Genomic DNA, 16776 nt, shown 5'->3' with positions numbered 1-16776 from the left:
GTCTCACAGCTGCTATCCAGACTAGACGCCTTCTTTTGGTAACATCCGATACATGAGCTGCCTCATGTTGCTTCCAGGTGGGGAAAGAATGAAAAGATAAACCATTTTCAACCTTATTCCCTTGCCGGTCGTGCGATCTAACTTTACAACCGACCGCACAGCAAGTACGAACCATAACTGGTGTTATCCGTGTACTTTCGCTCCTCTTTCGCTAGCGCTTTGTTCGGCCCAGAAACATGGCGCCTCAACCAAAAATTCTGGCCACGCCCCCTCTCGTGACATCACTCTCCACTTCCGGTATTTCAGACAATCCCTTTCCGTCAAGGATTTTTAATTTGTTGCGGTTTTTTAATTTGTTGTGGATTTTTAATTTGTTGCGGTTTTTTAATTTGTTGCGGTTTTTTAATTTGTTGCGGTTTTTTAATTTGTTGTGGATTTTTTATTTGTTGCGGTTTTTTAATTTGTTGCGGTTTTTTAATTTGTTGTGAATTTTTTATTTGTTGCCGTTTTTTAATTTGTTGCGGTTTTTTAATTTGTTGTGGATTTTTAATTTGTTGCCGTTTTTTAATTTGTTGCGCTTTGCACTTCCCAGCCACCGTAGCAAATAGATTAGATTTGGGATTTTGAAATAATGATTTATAAATAGTGTTTTTATTTTAAATGAAATGATTGAATAATAAATTATTTTAGTAATTTTAAAATTACTAAAATAATTAAAAAATTAAATATAAAATGCATATTATTTGGACAAATTTATTATTGAAGCACAAAATTCTTTATTTTGATGCACGTGGCCCTTCTGGTCCTCCATAGCGCTGGTCTTCATCTTTGTCTGCTGACTTAGTAAGTGTCCTCCGTGGGTACCCTCAGAGGCTGAGGTTGCTCCAGGCTGATCATGAGCGTGGGGTCTCTGCTCATCACATCACCGTTATTAGAATGTGCATTGCCCACAAATGGGTGTGCCCTCTCTTGCTGAGGATTTGGTGTAAGACAGAACTCCTCTCTCTCCTGCTGCTCCAAGTGTCTGAGGATGGCCTTGGACAGGAAGTGAGGATCATCCTCCTGCTCATCTAGAAAATGATGAAGACGAAGAAGAAGATTATCTGGTTGTTAATTCCATGTTTTCAGCTTTATAACAATCGAAGAACTACACAGTGAAAGATAAATATGAGTTCACATGAGGCCAGAGTTGAAACTGATCCTCTGACCTACATATTTCATTTCAGCTTCATACTGTGTCACATTTAGACTCCAGTGTAGCAACAAAACCCCTTTAAAAACAGCCACAACATCTTTGTGGGAAAGTGGATAAGCTGAAAGCTAAAATCCTCCTAAAAGCAGCCTGTGTCATGCTGGGAGTACAAAGTCCCCCCCCCCCCTCTCTCTCTCTCTCACACACACACACACACACACTACCATTGAGCAGGATGAGCTTGTAGCGGTTGCGACACTCCAGCGAATGCTCCAGGATGTCCTGCAGGGTCCTGAAGAAGAGCAGAACCTGCTGTCTGCGCTCAGGCTCCCCAAAACCAGCGCTGCTCTCCTGGGACATGTTGTACAGCGTCAGCAGAGGCGTCGCATACTCCACCACACACTCATGGACCTGTTGACACACAAACACACATAGACATGAACAAAAAACAGACACTCAGGGAAAGATATATTTCCCGGACAGATAATCCTTTAAAAGCTTGCAGCACTCTCCTCTCAGATATGTTTGATTCTCGTGTTTTACAGCTAGATGGTGCTGTTACTACGCTTTCACAAACTAGCTCTCCACCGGTGGATTCTTTGGTTTAACCAGGAGGTCGTATCAATGCTGTGCTATTGAAGGGAAATAGTCAAAGGTGAGGTAGATTATTTTACTTCTTTATTTCAAAGTATAAGAAATATCAGATGATAAGGAGTCTGTTTTATAGTATGTCGTAATCCAGAAATAAATATTCAGTGAAATAATGTCACAATGATCAGATCAGCTCAGCAGACAGTGTAAAGGTGTTAGGATTTCCTGGCTTCACTGAGGAAGATCATGATGTTAAAGCTACAGCAAAAGTAACATAAAGAGCAACTTTAGCGCTTGGCCACTCAGCATGGACGGTTCGCAGCACGGATCCCTTCACACTCATAAAAGCATACACCAAACACGTCCTGCAAGTTTACGTTTATTTGAATATTAAATATGCACTAAACTGAATATATATGCATATATATGTAAAAATAACATGATTCCATGTAATGTCTGCAGCAGTAAATTAAAGCCATTCACTTTGAGCTATCTGTGGCTATTTTTAGTCCTAAATGAAACCCCAAATGCTTTCATGTCGCCCCAAACTTCCTTTCTTTTGACTGAACTATTGCTTGTGAGTACAGTCAGTGTTAGATTTGCATCAAACACGTTGGATACACAGCACGCTGATGTTCTCTAAGATACTGAAGCAAATTATGAGATAAAGGCCCTTGAGTCTGTCACTTTGCTGTGACTCTCATTGTCTGTCGTATTTAAACTGTGCAATCTTTGCAAATCTGATCAAAGGAGAAAAATATGAGCATGAGTCTTTCAACCCACACTTGCAGCAAAAAACCCCGATGCTGAGTTCATTTCCTGCACGAGATGTTTACAGCTGTTTAATACTGACCAAACATTTTTAATATGGACTTCAGTCCAGTCGGACGCACATTAATCAAGTAAAAAAACAAACAAAACTATGCCTGGGTTACTTTATGCTTGCATACCTTCCTATTCTCATCCATTATGCGGTACACACTGTGCTTGTAGACCCGCCCCCGGACTCCTGCCCTGTCAATCTCGTTGTTTGGTAGGTTGTCATAGAATTGGATGTTTTCATCCTCATCCTCCAGCTTATGGGAAATGTTGGCATTGAGAGGGATGAGGATGAGGAGCTTCCTGGAGCCACGACCCCAACTGGTGTTGTTTAACTGGTGTGTGGCACAAAACCCTGCGATGGACTGCTCCAAATCTGAATAGACACGCAAACACAGAAACAGATCTCTTCATTCACATTCATCCTCCATCTCTAGAATAGAGCAGAAAGTGTAGCAATGTGACCCTGTGAGCCAAAAAGAACAGGCGGCAGAGTCTAGCAGCTTAATAGATTCAACTTGAACTGGTTAATAAATTTATTTAAATCAATTCACTTGTATTTATATAAATCACAACAACAGTTGCCTCAAGGCTCTTTATATTGTAAGCTGAAGACAGAGAAAATGGAGAAATCCCCAACATTCACGTGACCCCTTTAGAGCAAGGTCTGTGGCAACAGTGGGAAGGAAAAACTCCCTTTTAACAGGGAGAAACCTCTGCACACATGGACACACACTGAATTTAACAGCACATGAGGGCAAAACATGATTTGTTTGTAGATGTTGTCATGTTACTGACGTGGCAGCACCAGTCGCAGGTATCCCAGGTAGAAGGACCAGGCAAGGCCGTGGGCTACGTTCTTCTTCCTTCCCTCGCAGATGTCTGACACCTCCACCGCCGACGGACCCTGCATGCCAACCACAGAAACAGCCGCAACAATGTCACAACACTTCACCTATGCTCAGGAGCCACCTGACACCCTGCTGAAGGTGCCAGGCGAAAGAAAAGGGCATCCTCTCACCCAAGCTGCCCTTTTCCATGTGGAACAAATATATTTTTAGGTTGAATTCAGCATGAGGGACACAGTCAGCTGGACCAAAAGAGATCTGTGCAAAACGCAGTGGTCATTGTTGCTAATGAAGACATGTTTAGAGTCTATTTTTACTCAAGAAATGCCATTTCAGTTTTAATCAGGTAAAGCCCCGGGGAGGGACTGGTCTTTCTGTAGTGTAGTCCTTTAAAGCTGTTTTTTTTGTGAGCCACAAACACACACCGAGCTCTGACTGAGATCAAATTGTCAGGTTGGTGAATTCTCCTCAGTAAAGGCTTTAACTACTAAAATGTAATCAAATACCCTGCCAGTCAAACGTTTGGACACACTTTCTCATTTAATGGTTTTTCTTTGTCTTTACTACTTTCTACATTGTAGATACAAACTGAAGACATCAAATATATGAAACAAGATATATTGATATATGTAGCAAAGAGAAGAATTATTGATAATTCTCCTGAAAGTATTTAAGTTAAGATAACTCTTTATTATCATTGCTCATTCATACTTAGTACAATACTACAACAAAATTGGAAAGTAGCCAGCCTTTGCTTTGTTGACAGCGCTGCAAACATTTGGCCTTCTCTCAATGAGCTTCATGATGTATTCACCTAAAATGGTTTTCACTTCACATGTGCACCTTGTGAGGGTCCATTTGTGGAATTTCTTGCCTTCTTGATGGGGTTGGGACCATCAGGTGTGTTCTGCAGAAGTCAGGCTGGTACACATCTGACAGCCCTATTTGACAACTGTTAGAGTTCATATTATGAGTTCTAACAGTAGTTAGAACTAAGAACCAACCAGCTAAGTAAAGAGAAACAACAGTCCATCATTACTTTAAGGACTGGAGGTCAGTCAGTCCGGAAAATTGCTAAAACTTTGAATGTGTCCCCAAGTGCAGTCGCAAAAACCATCAAGCACTATGATGAAACTGGACCACCCCAGGAAAGGAAGACCAAGTGACCAAGAGGATAAATTCATCCGAGTCACCAGCCTCAGAAATCTCAAGTTAACACCGCCTCAGATTAAAGCCCAGATAAATGCCGCACAGAGCTCCAGTAGGAGACACATCTCTACATCAACTGTTCAGAGGAGACTTTATGGTCAAATAGCTGCTAAGAAACCATGACTAAGGAAAAGCAACAAGCAGAAGAGATGTGTTTGGACCAAGAAACACAAGGAATGGACATTAGACCAGTGGACATTTGTGCTTTGGTCTGATGAGTCCAAAATTCAAATCTTTGGTTCCAGCCGCCGTGAGATGCAGAAAAGGTGAACGGATGGTCTCTACATACACGGTTCCTACCGTGAACTACTGGTGACACCGTTGATGATTTAAATGGACCACAGAGCGAAGGCAAAAAGGCCAACAAGTGCTCAGCATGCCTTTGAACTCCTTCATGATTGTTGGAAAATTTTTCAGTTGACGACCTCATGGAGCTCATCGAGAGAATGCCAAGAATGTGCAAAATCAAAGCAAAGGGCAGATATTTTTAAGAATCTAACATTTAAAACATGTTTGGAGTTATTTCAGACTTTTTTGTTTACTACATAATTCCTTATGTGCTCATTCATAGTTTTGATGCCTTCAGTGAGAATGTACAACGTAAAGAGTCACGAAAATAAAGAAAAAGCATCAAATGAGAAGGTGTGTCGAAACTTGGGACTGGTAGTTTATGTTTGAGATCCCACACTGTCTGAGTGCATGTAAAGACAGACTGCTGCTGGGACGATTGCATGCACTGTTGAGCATGGCGAGTGCAGACCTGCCTGTAGCTCCGTGTTTATGTTCATAGTGAAAGTCTTCTAGTATAGACAGGCTGGTGGACATTCCAGAAGTGCTGCTAATTAATGACTGTGTGCAATGTAAGTTTAGCTCTGGGTGCAACAGTGGCAGCTGGATCAAGAGGAGAGAACATTCATCATCATGAGAACTCGATTTCTTTGGAAGGATGAATTACTTTACTGAGGAGTGCTGTGTGAACAACATTTGAAATGAGGTAGCAGCACTTGTGTAGTGCATCCTCAACTTCCTCGACATGTTAATGTGGTAAAGAGTTGTGCTGCTGTATTTGTGTTGCAGCCTGTTTACGACTTTTTCTTGATTTTCCATTCCCAGATGTTCCACTTGTTCAGCGTCTTTTTGGGATGTCCCAAGTGTTGCTTTATTTCTACATGATGTGAACAGCAGCAACATCTGTGTCCACTATGATTTCTATGACTATGTCCTATGAACGACCCTCTTTGAACAGAGGCGTGGTTTACGACACCAAATGTCTGCCATCTATAATCCAGTTTTGAGATCCCTTCCCAGACGCCTTAATGCCCACTCACATCCTGGGCCAGGTTTCACAATGAGTTCACCTGAAACCTTGGCTGATTGTGATCTACAACCGTTTTCACACCTTGGCTCGTGTGATTTTAGTAGAGGATCATTAGGGGGTCCTTTGTCCCTCTTGGGGGGGGGACACTCCCACAGGGCTTAAGGCTACGTCCACACTAGCCCGGATAAATTTGAAAACGGCATTATCGAATGAAAATGCTCCGCGTCCACACTATCGTTTTCAGTCATTTTCACAGAGTTGTGCGTCCACATTGAAACGGACGAAATCGCTTACGTTTCAGTACTGCGCATGTGTGAAGCGCAAGAAGAGAAACCTGCCTCATTTCTGTGTGCTGCTTATTTACTTTCCGGCTCTCTGAAACGTCGCGGCAAAATGTCGAGGAAAAGCACCGAGTTTTTTAAATGGAATAACAATGAGGTGGAGTTGTTGCTGCGAGTAACACAAAACTACAAAGTTGCAAAAGCGAGTGAGAATTAAAGAATTTGAAGAAAAGCTATCCGGAGCATGTACAGACTGATATTAATCTTTAATAGGGCTGTCAAAATCCAGAGCAAACAAAACAAACGCTGTATAATGCCCTCCGCTATCTTTGTTTAATTGGTCACATGACTGCATCACATGACTAAAATGTGTCATCGTTTTCATCACTGTCTACACTGCAACGCGAAAATGGCGTTTTCAAATGTATCTGCTTAGGAGAGTTTCCTTGAATGACAATGACGTCTCAGTGTGGATGGGAGGCCAAAACGGAAGAAGACGATGCATTTTCAAATGAAAACATATTAGTGTGGACATAGGCTAAATCTGGGACTCCCCAACATTTGACCTTAGAACTGAGGAAGCTTCTTGGATGAGAGGATAAACATCTTCAAGCAACTTAAAGAAGTCCAGACGGTTTTCTTTCTAACCTCAAGTATTTAAACTCCTTTACTCTGTTTTTTCTTTTCAGTCATCTTCTCTCCAGTGCACACCTCCACCTCAGTAGGTTCTCTTCCACCTGCCTCCCACTCTAGACCAGTAATATGTTTAAACCTCACAGTCCACAGAAACTCCTGCCTAACCTCGTCTCTCAACCTGTCCATCACCACTGCAAACAAGAAGGGGCTCAGAGCCAATAACTAATAAAATCCCAGCTCCCAACCTAGAACCCATCTACCATTCCTGCCCCACACCTCACCACACGTCACCACCCACTCCTGACGTCCTCCACACTTTCAGTCTGTATAAGCTGTACTGCTGCTCGCTGATTGTCACCTCTCTTCTTAACCTAGCTTTCCCATCGCCTCATCAATTCTATCCCTGTGTAATTACAGCTCTGCACCTCACCCTTGTTTGTTCAAAAACTGCACCATCTTGTGGTAAATTTCGGTATTACACAAACACATTGCTTTAATTGATATTGCTTCAACAAAATACTTGTTTTAGACATGAATTCATGGTGGTTCTTCTTCACATTTTGGTGACAGTTTTATATTTGTCATAATATACTTAATAATTAGTAAAGGCTGAAAGCCCTGTAAGAGAAAGACAGTGATGTGCAATGAAGACGTGTCTGTAACCTCACCAGGACTCCAGAGACTTTCAACAGTGGGTAAAGGACAAACACAAGGACAAGGAGTTCCCAGATGTTGCATTTGTGTGGTAGATGATGTCCAGCCAGGTACAGCATTAGGCTTGCCACACCAGCAGCGAGCAGGGTCTTGCCCCCCAAACCACAGGCAGGGAGCATGTGGCTTAGCATCCCTTGTCCTCGATATCTGGTCAGAACATGGAAGGAAGAAGGGCAAATTTGGCCCCGTTAACACGTGTTGCTGCTATACAGAGTAATTATTACTTTAAAAAAGCTGTCTCGGTATCTCTAACAATAATTTGGCAGCAAACATGTTTTTTGTCAGTTTTAAGCTCCACCAGTTGTGGAAAGAAATATCTTTACTAAAAAATCATCCTAAGAAGTGACACAGTACTCACGAACAGTAAAGTCTCAGCTTGTGGAAATAAATCAATGAACTCGGAGATACTAAGTTGTTACTGTGATCCAAGCCTCTTGTTTTATATATAGTGATAGTAAGCATACTGAATGGTTTTAAACTGCTTTAATCAGTTGTAACTTCTGACGCTGAAAATGAAGCAAAGTCAAAAACTGCAGTTCCTTCAGTGGCCACTTGAGGCTAACAGTAATGTTATGGAGCTACTGCCATCTTTCATATACAGTTAATGTATTACAACACCTTTCCTCTCACCTTGTGTTTGAATGATATATCAGCTCCTCTGCCAGCAGACAGAGCCCATGTAGCAAAGGGCCACCAGTCAGCATGAGTACTGCCATGGCAATCCAGCCAAGCAACTTCTCAGGAGAGAATAAAAGCATGCCTCCTATAGTTACGGCAGCTGTAACCGCAGCACAGAGTTTAGGTAAATCCCCACGGGGCCGAGGGATTAGAGCATCCTGTTCTCGAGGACACTGCATCTGTCAGGAAGGAAAAGATAGAGCTTACAGAAAAGTAGATACTGTAGAGCCAGTTCACCCAAGCTTTTATTGAAGTCTAACTTCTGGTCTGGAATATTAAAGTTTATCATCAGGAGTAACAAATTGCATGGTTGTGGATGTTTGGAGGTTTGAACCCTTTTAACACAAATTTGTTTAACTTCTATAACTTTAAAAGACGTGAGCACCATCAGCTGTTACACAAAAGCTTGAATCTACCTACAGAAGAAGTGAACAGGTGGACTGTAGTCATTCAGCATAAACAAATAGGACCAACAGGGTGGGGTGGGGTTCATTTTTCCACAGGAACCCTCTGCAGCTGAAACCTGCTTATTGAAAAACTGGTTATGCGCAGGTTTGTTTTGCAATTTCTTCTCCTGTTAAGGCAAAACTGGTATCCTGACAGCCATCACAGCACTGCACCAATCATAAAAGGCAGAAGGGAAGTGCCAAAGGGCAAAAATGATGCCGTGTGACAATATAGATTCTCACCAAAACACTTCAGTGTTACAGGTGTTACTGAAGAGTGTTAAAGCACAATGAGGTACACTTAATATGCCCGCTAGCTGGCTGATTTGATGTAGTCCCTCTAAACAGAAGCTGCAGCCTTTTACTTTAACGTTACACGTGTCTGTAATCACGTTTCATTGCAGTGTGAACACTGAAGACAGCTGTGGTAAGTAACAGAGTGCAGTTTGTCTGTTAGTATGTTATAAAACTACAACAGAGACAAAGATGCAGATGAAGGGACTCACCTTGATGTGCCTGCTGTGATCCAGACTGGAGAGATTTCCTCTGTCTGCTCTATTTGTGCCTCTCCTCTCTCTCTGTCTCCACCCCTCATGCTATAACAGGAATTTCAGTTTTCATTTCACGTAAATATTCTCACTACCACAGTAAAAGAGAGGTAAAGAGTGAGTGGCAAAGAAAGAGAGAGAGAAAGTGAAAAAATAGAGACGGGTAGAGAGCTAATACGCTCAAGGAAGTTCTGGCTCTGCACCAATAAAACTTTCATTGTGTTTCCTTCGTTCAGCTGCTGGGAGGGTGAAGCAAAGACCTACCGTATACATGAGAGAGAGGGAGGGAGAGGTAACTTGAGCTTGAACTGAATGTGTGAACATTAACTCCTATTTAGTCCATAAAAGTCTCAAAGCTTGGAAGCATTTTATATGACTCAAATGTTGCAACAGCATTGAATTGAACTGAATTGATTTACCTTTATTAGTCCAACAAGGCAAGCATGCTGCACACAGTGGTTGCTGTTATCACTGTTTGCTGTCACTTCCTATAAAGTACTTGTAGATGAGTACTGAAGTGCTCATCCTGCTATCTGTACCTGAGCTGTGGTAACGCACAAATTTTCCTGCTGTGGGATCAAAAAAAGTCTTGCTTGGCTTTTTAATGTCCGTTGGTTCTTTCTTTTAAACCAGTGCACATTATATTGTTCTTCTTCCTAAAGCAGAGTCATAGTCAGCATGGCTTGGTTAGTTGGGTGCTTTACTTTGGTTATTCCCAGTAAATTGGAACTGATTGTCTTTAATGCTCTTCGGCTTGGCGTACTCGTTGTGGTACAGCGTGTGGTGTTGGTGCATTTTTTAGTAGAATATGATATTTTTAATATATTGTGGGACTTTGTAAGCAGCTAACTCTACTAACTAATCTTTCCGTGATGTTTGAGCTTTGAGGAAGGAAATTCAAGTGTTTTATTTGTGTGTTAATTAGACTTGATCAGCTGGTGTCTGTGTAAGTGTATGGGTGCACTTTGCTGACTTCCTGTCTTTAGCTGGTAACTTTGCACTCTACTTTTTCACAAGAATGGCCACATTCATCTTCAAAGGGTTTAGGGTAACAATGTTAAAAATGAAAACGGGTTTTCACAGACCAGTGGTTGGGAATCACTTCTCTTTACAAACAGGAAGCATGTAAACGTGTATCATGAATGTATGATTAGCTACAGAGATGTGGAAATACTTTTGATAGTATTAGTGAATTTTGTCATACAGAATCATAAAACTGAAAGAAGAACAAAGAGTGCTGTGTAAGACGCATCGAAGAGTTTAACTGCTGCACAGTGCATGCTGGAAACTCTGCTCATATGCAAATTTTTATTTAATTAAGTTTGCATTTGGGAGAGTTTCAGTTCGGATGTGGCCTAAACATAAATTACTAGACATTTTAAGCAGGAGTAATCTTTACCAGTAACAGTTTCTTAGTCGGATATGTGTGTGCAATTCATTCACACTCTCTGTCTTTAAAGCAAAGTGAGCTGCTTTCTGTCACAACTGATCAGCTGCTACTTAGCACAAATATCTTATGGACAATGGTGGGCATCCTCTGCATACGGCCATAAGGAACCAGAAGAGTCTGTTCAGCGACAGGTTGCTTCTCCCAAAGTCTAAGACCAACAGACTTAAAAACTCCTTTGTCCCACATGCCATCCAACTATTTAACTCCTCGCTGGAGGGCAGGGGGAGGGGAAACAGGAGGACAAAGGAGGGCGGGAACAACTAAGCTGTAGTGCTTTTTATTGTGCAATATTTTTTATAGTCGACTGTGCAATAATCACTGTGCAACAGACTCACAATAGTTGAAATGTGCAATAGACCTGTGCAATCTACATTTCATCATAGACTATATTTCACTGGTATTCATATTTATCCCTATTATATATTCTGTATTTATATAAAAGTGTATATATGCTATATTTATGCTTATATTCAGTCTCTCTCGTTCCCCTTTATTTGGTATTCTACCTCTGCAACATGCGGAGAAACCCACCCGAGGGGTTAATAAAGTTTGTTTTAATCTAATTCACGCATGCAGACATGGTCATGGTGATCTCTGAAGTTCAAACTGAGCATCAGAATGAGGAAGAAAAGTGACTTCTGAGACGTTGTTGCCAGATGGGCTGGTCCAACTATTTCAGAAACTGTTGATCTGGGATTTTCTCACACAGCCATCTGTAGGGTTTCCAGAGTATGGTCTGCTTTGAGCTAATAGGAAAAATGCAGTAACTTAGATTTCATTCAATTAAACCAAGTTGTGCAGGAGAGCATCTCTGAATGCACAGCATGTAAAGCAGCAGACGACCACATAATATTTTATTAAAGGAATTAAAGACACTGCACTGCAATGATATGTATCTAATATCCAATTTGTTTATGTGAATAAAGAGCCCTCTTCACACTACAGTTTATTATGCGTTCCACAGGGTTCCATGCTAGGACCAATTCTGTTTACATCATTGATGGCATTACCCTGGCCTTCAGTAACACAGTGAGGAATCTTGGTATTTTTTGACCATCCTGTCCTTCAATGTGCATATTAATCAAATATGCAGGGTTGTTTTGTTGCAATGTCTCTAAAATTAGAAATATTCTGTTTTAGAGTGATACAGAAAAACTGGTTTATGCATTTATTACTTGTAGGCTGGACTATTGTAATGAATTATTATTAGGATGTTCTAAAAACTCCCTGGAAAAGCCTTCAGTTGATCCAAAACGCTGCAGCGAGAGTACTGACAGGGAGAGCAGATTTCTCCCACACTAACTTCTTTTCATCAGCTCCCTGTACAATTTAGATTCTAATTTTGAGTCCTTCTCATCACATACAAGGTCTTGAATAATCAGGCCCCATCTTATCTTAAATATGTCATAGTACTGTGTCACCCAGTGGAGCACTTTAGACTGCAGGCTTACTTGTTGTTCCTAAAGTAGAATGGGAGGCAGAGCCTTCAGCTTTCAGGCCCCTCTTCTGTGAAACCAACTCCCAGTTTGGATTCAACAGAAAGATGCCCTCTCAATTTTTAAGATTAGGCTTAATACCTTTGTTTTTGATAAAACCTATATTTAGGGCTGGATCAGGTCACTCTCAATCCTCCCTTATGTTGCTGTAGGCCTAGGTTGCTGGGGCTTCCTGTGATGCACTGACTATTTCTTCTTCACCAACCTCTCTATGTATTTTTGCCCCACTCTCTTAATCATTAGCTAATATTAATGTCTGGCTCTGTTCCTCTCATCACCTCCAACCTTTTGAAAGAGATGGCCCCGCCCCTCCCTGAGCCTGGTTCTGCTGGAGATTTCTTCCTGTTAAAAGGGAGTTTTTCCTTCCCACTGTCGCCAAAGTGCTTGTTTAAAGGGGGTCTTATTTAAACGAATGTATATTTGATATCATGTTAAGACCTGATCTTTGCTCAGATCTTAACTACTTAAACTACTTCTCTTTAAATGTCTCTGTTGTGTGGCATCTTTCACATTTCCCACAGAACAGGTGCTCTAACTCTATGCAGCTCTGATCAGAGTTAGTTGTCTAAGGAGCTTGGAAAGAAAAGCATCTGGACTTCTTTAAGTTGCTTAAAGACGTTTCACCTCTCATCCGAGAAGCTTCTTCAGTTCTGTGATTTACACCCGTTTTCACACTCCCACAGGGCTTAAATCTGGGACTCTCCACCATTTGACCCTAGAACTGAAGAAGCTTCTCGGATGAGACGTGAAATATCTTCACATCTTTGGTTTATAAGCATCTTTGGTTTATGTCCGACAATATTTTAACGGACCGGCCTTTAAGGTGTTGCGGATAAATACAACAAAATAAAACCAGTACTGGTACCAAAAAAAAGAAGATGTATTCAAAACACACGGGAAAAGACCCAGGAAATAAAGTATTCTGATTCTGATTCTGATTCTGAAAACCGAGTTAACGCTAAAAACTGATAAAAACTCTGAAAACATCAGAGTTAGTCCTTTGTATTGCAATTTGTGTCTGTGATTATATTGGTAAGGAAACATGTGACAAGGAAATAAAGGCTCTGTATCCATACCAAAGGTTCATGCATATTTTATTCAAGAGTAAAAAAGTGGATCGTCCCATGGGGCATGCTTACAGTGTTAGTGACCGGGGGAGTCAAAACAGAAAGCTGAGAGAAAAGAGAGAGAGAGAGATTGAACAAGAGACAGAGAAAGTCAGAACCGTGGCACAGTTTCTATGGCACAGGGTCTCCCAAGGGGGGTTCACCTCTCCCAGAGAAGCACAAGATCAACCAAGGAGCAACGCAACATGAAGAGCAACCAGTAGAGAGAGAGAGAGAGAGAGAGAGAGAGCTTTATATTAAGAATAATGTCCATAATAAATAGAATCATAATAATCATAGACTCATAAATATCATCAAATAACAAGAGGAATCATCAAGAATTATGATCAGAGAGAGAGTACACTTTTTTCCTTTAAGTTGTGACGGCAACACGCCTCCCGTTAAAATGTGTCTGCTGCTTTTTTGCTTTGAACAGCGCAAATTTTAACCATGCAATCATGCTTTTGGCTGCCTGAATGCCTGTGCCTTTGTATATAGTAATGGTCATTCATCGATGCTAGTTTAATATTTGTTTATCGTTATTCATATTTATCATTTAAAAACAACTCCTGTACATCGACAAAGAAGAGAGGAGAGAATGTGGACTTGACACTTTGAATAGAAGTGAGTCGTCATTCTGTACAGCGTCGAAAGAAACCAGAAACACAGGTCGTGAAAAAAGAAGAAGGAAAAAAAGGTGGCAAAAATAACCCCCAATGAAATCGAACGCAAAATGAATACAAAAAAAAAAATTTAACATTATGTACAAAATAAATGTTTCATCATACCTCAGTTCATTTATATTAGCCAGAAAAACAAGAAGAAAAGAAAATCCTACTATAGTGAAACACAGAGCACAAATATAATCTTCACATTATTATCAAAGAACTTAACTCTGCATGCACTGATGCTTTAATATAAATGCTTTACAAAGACCCTTTCCCCCCCTTCGGACTTCTTCTTGTTGTCTTGGCTTCTGCCTTCACCAGAAGAGTGTGTTTCCTCAGTGGAATATCGTTTCCTGCTTATTAGGCCGGAGATTCCCGGCAGTCACTGCTGTCTTTTTAGCAGACAGCAACTCGGGAAGAAAGGAGGATGTAGAAAGAGAATGAATAGAGTGTTGAATTCACATTTCAACTCCCCTCCCCCACCTCTGCGTCTCCCTCACATACAGTACATTTGGCATCCCACGTTACCATAGACTGCATCTTGCAGACCCTGTGACCAAACGCATCAAGATGTGCAATAAAACCTCTCTTATTTATTCTATTTACACACAACAGGTGGGAGAAACACTTCAAATATGATCCCGGGTCACATTTGGAGCCACGAGGGGGTTTCTTTGTTTCTTTTTTGGGTGGATGGGCAGGCAGAGGGGTTTCCTGCCACTTGACTTCAAGTGGCGTATGCTTGCAGTGTGGTGCTACAAAAGCAAAATGGGACTCTCCTCCAAAGGAGGAAAGGATGGTGAGGCTCAGATTAGACCGCAGCTTGAGATTATCTTCGCACATCTCTCGCTGGCAGATAAGCCGCCACACTGCACATCAAAAACATATTCTCGCCGTTGCCTGATGCTCGGCTCTGCTCGTGTTCGCAAACGTAAACACTTTTTCATTTTTTTTCGAAATACAGCCATACAGAGACCAACACGTTAAAAGCATGTGCACGCACTTTGGAAAATCAGCATTGGTAATGGTTCCACTTCCTGTTTTGGGGATGCAAACAGGAAAAAGAATCATACATGACACTTAAATACCCTCCCCCCCCGATTGCCGTCTGCACCAACCCTTAAACTTGACCCCGTCCATCACAAACAGCACACTTTCACAGGCTTGTCACTGTCAGCCCGCTGGTGATCCCCGCACCCCCCTCCGTACAAGGCAAACAGTAGCTGCTCGTGCTTTGCATGGGGAGTATTTTTGGAGACTCTTTTCCTGTGGTTGTGCAGGTACATGAGAGTTGTAGTTCTCTAAATGGGGCCAATCAGTTCAGAGAAGAGATTGACCCTTTGGTGGTAAAGTCCATGTATGCTCATGCCTTTAAATAGCAGCTGATGGCGACGGGAAAAGGGGCAGGATGTGTGTATGTAATTGCATTGGGTTTTATGTTGTCTGTACCTATTTAGTAAAGGAAATATTGTGTGTGTGTGTGTGTCTGTGTGTGTGATGCATTTTTCTTGTCTGTATATATGCCTATGTACACATAATATGAAATATGGGACCAGGTCAGTGTCGTAACTGTAGATGTGTGTGTCTGGGCACGTGGGCATGTACGTCCATCACTGTAGATTGCTGTTGCTGTCGGTCCCATTGGGCTCTCCCATGTTCATGCGGCCCATCGACAGGCCCACGCTGTTGACGGCATCGCGACGCGGTGGCATCCTCTCATTGATCCGATCCAGACCTTTGGCCTCCTCAAAACTGCTGATCCGATGCTGCGGAGAGAACCCTCGAATGGCTGCAGAGACACACACATACACACACCAAGGCAGAAGCACACATACATGCACAGTTAAAAGTTGACACAGAATTGCACAAATTCTTGTGTATCCAAACCCCCCGATAAGGAGCATGAGTGTGGCCTGGGAAGTAAATCTTTTCTCAGTTTCTCCAGTAACCACATTTATATCATGTTGATCTAAATCTCTTCAGCTGAAGGTCAGCTGGGGTTTGGATAAACAAAATCATATCGTATATATGTTATGCCACCCATGAACCGGTGTTTATCTGGACATTGACCTTAGATTAGCAGTGAGTAAAGTGGTTGGTAAGATGTTATGAGAAAAACAATATGAGCACAATCGGTCTTTCGTAAGACCTTAAGATGTCTTTTCCCCTCGGGACAAGTTTCTGACAGTTAGCTGTTCATTCAAACCATCATATACAGAAGGAGCTCACAGAATTTACAGGTAAGGACATGTAGTCACATTTTTCCATTTCCCTCATGTTCTTCCCTTTTGGCTTTGGGAGTACTCCTTGTTTGTGACTAAGGGGGCAGCTTTAACCTTGCATTGATATCTTAAAGAAGCACTCCACCAATTTTAGTCAGGTCATAGTGACCACCAGGATTTTCTTTACTCCGCTTTGGACTTGACAAATATTTCAGGAAGTGCTTCAACATTTTGGGAAGAATATTTATTTGCTGAGAGTTAGATAGAGCTGATTGCACCTCCATGCAAAAGGATTTTTATAGCGCTTTTCAATAAATCTTTACACAGAAGAAAAAGTGAAACCAGTTGGTTTCCAGAGAGCAGCAAGATATTATCAGATGGCAATTTTATGGGAAGCAGTACAGGTGAGTCAGCAGTGTTTAGAGTCATTATGAAACAAAAGCATGCGCATCTGCTTTTTGTTTTTATTTCATCCGAGTTACAACTTCATACCAACTGACACTAATGCTTTAAAGGTGCAAATGAGGAAATGACTGAACGGACATTTATTATGT

The 16776-nt window shown here is 41.5% G+C and overlaps 2 protein-coding genes across 3 annotated transcripts in view; both read right to left on the bottom strand.

The window, feature by feature from the left end:
- Positions 1-739: 739 nt before the first annotated feature.
- Positions 740-9488, bottom strand: sting1 (stimulator of interferon response cGAMP interactor 1). Its single transcript, XM_085288395.1, has 7 exons — positions 9239-9488; positions 8239-8465; positions 7563-7755; positions 3401-3509; positions 2734-2978; positions 1417-1603; positions 740-1070 (listed from the first exon to the last, which is right to left on the bottom strand). Exons 2-7 carry the CDS (start codon positions 8463-8465, stop codon positions 841-843), a joined length of 1191 nt encoding a protein of 396 aa, XP_085144521.1. The 5' UTR covers positions 9239-9488; the 3' UTR covers positions 740-840.
- A 3807-nt stretch (positions 9489-13295) lies between these two features.
- The window catches only part of LOC146581927 (protein phosphatase 3 catalytic subunit alpha-like), a 35097-nt gene continuing 31616 nt past the window's right edge, over positions 13296-16776 (bottom strand). For both annotated transcript variants that reach the window (XM_085288384.1, XM_085288374.1), the window contains one exon: positions 13296-15789. In XM_085288384.1, coding sequence (XP_085144510.1) covers positions 15611-15789 — 179 coding nt within the window. In that variant the 3' untranslated portion in view covers positions 13296-15610. The remainder of the gene's footprint in view (positions 15790-16776) is intronic.

The sequence above is a fragment of the Mchenga conophoros genome, linkage group LG2 (genome assembly GCF_057382185.1).
Source record: "Mchenga conophoros isolate Kocher_MC1m ecotype Shallow Benthic linkage group LG2, M_conophoros_male_GT1.1, whole genome shotgun sequence".
NCBI classification, from domain to species: Eukaryota; Metazoa; Chordata; class Actinopteri; order Cichliformes; family Cichlidae; genus Mchenga; species Mchenga conophoros.
The sequence above is the reverse complement of the archived record's forward strand: the minus strand, read 5'-3'. Positions and strand labels throughout refer to the sequence as shown.

Coding starts and splice junctions, on each gene's coding strand:
- sting1 (XM_085288395.1), bottom strand. CDS start 8,465: ATGCAGTGTCCTCGAGAACAGGATGCTCTAATCCCTCGGCCCCGTGGG. Junction 1,604..2,733: donor TAATGGATGAGAATAGGAAG/GTATGCAAGCAT, acceptor GTGTGTCAACAG/GTCCATGAGTGTGTGGTGGA. Junction 1,071..1,416: donor CAAGCTCATCCTGCTCAATG/GTAGTGTGTGTG, acceptor ATCATTTTCTAG/ATGAGCAGGAGGATGATCCT.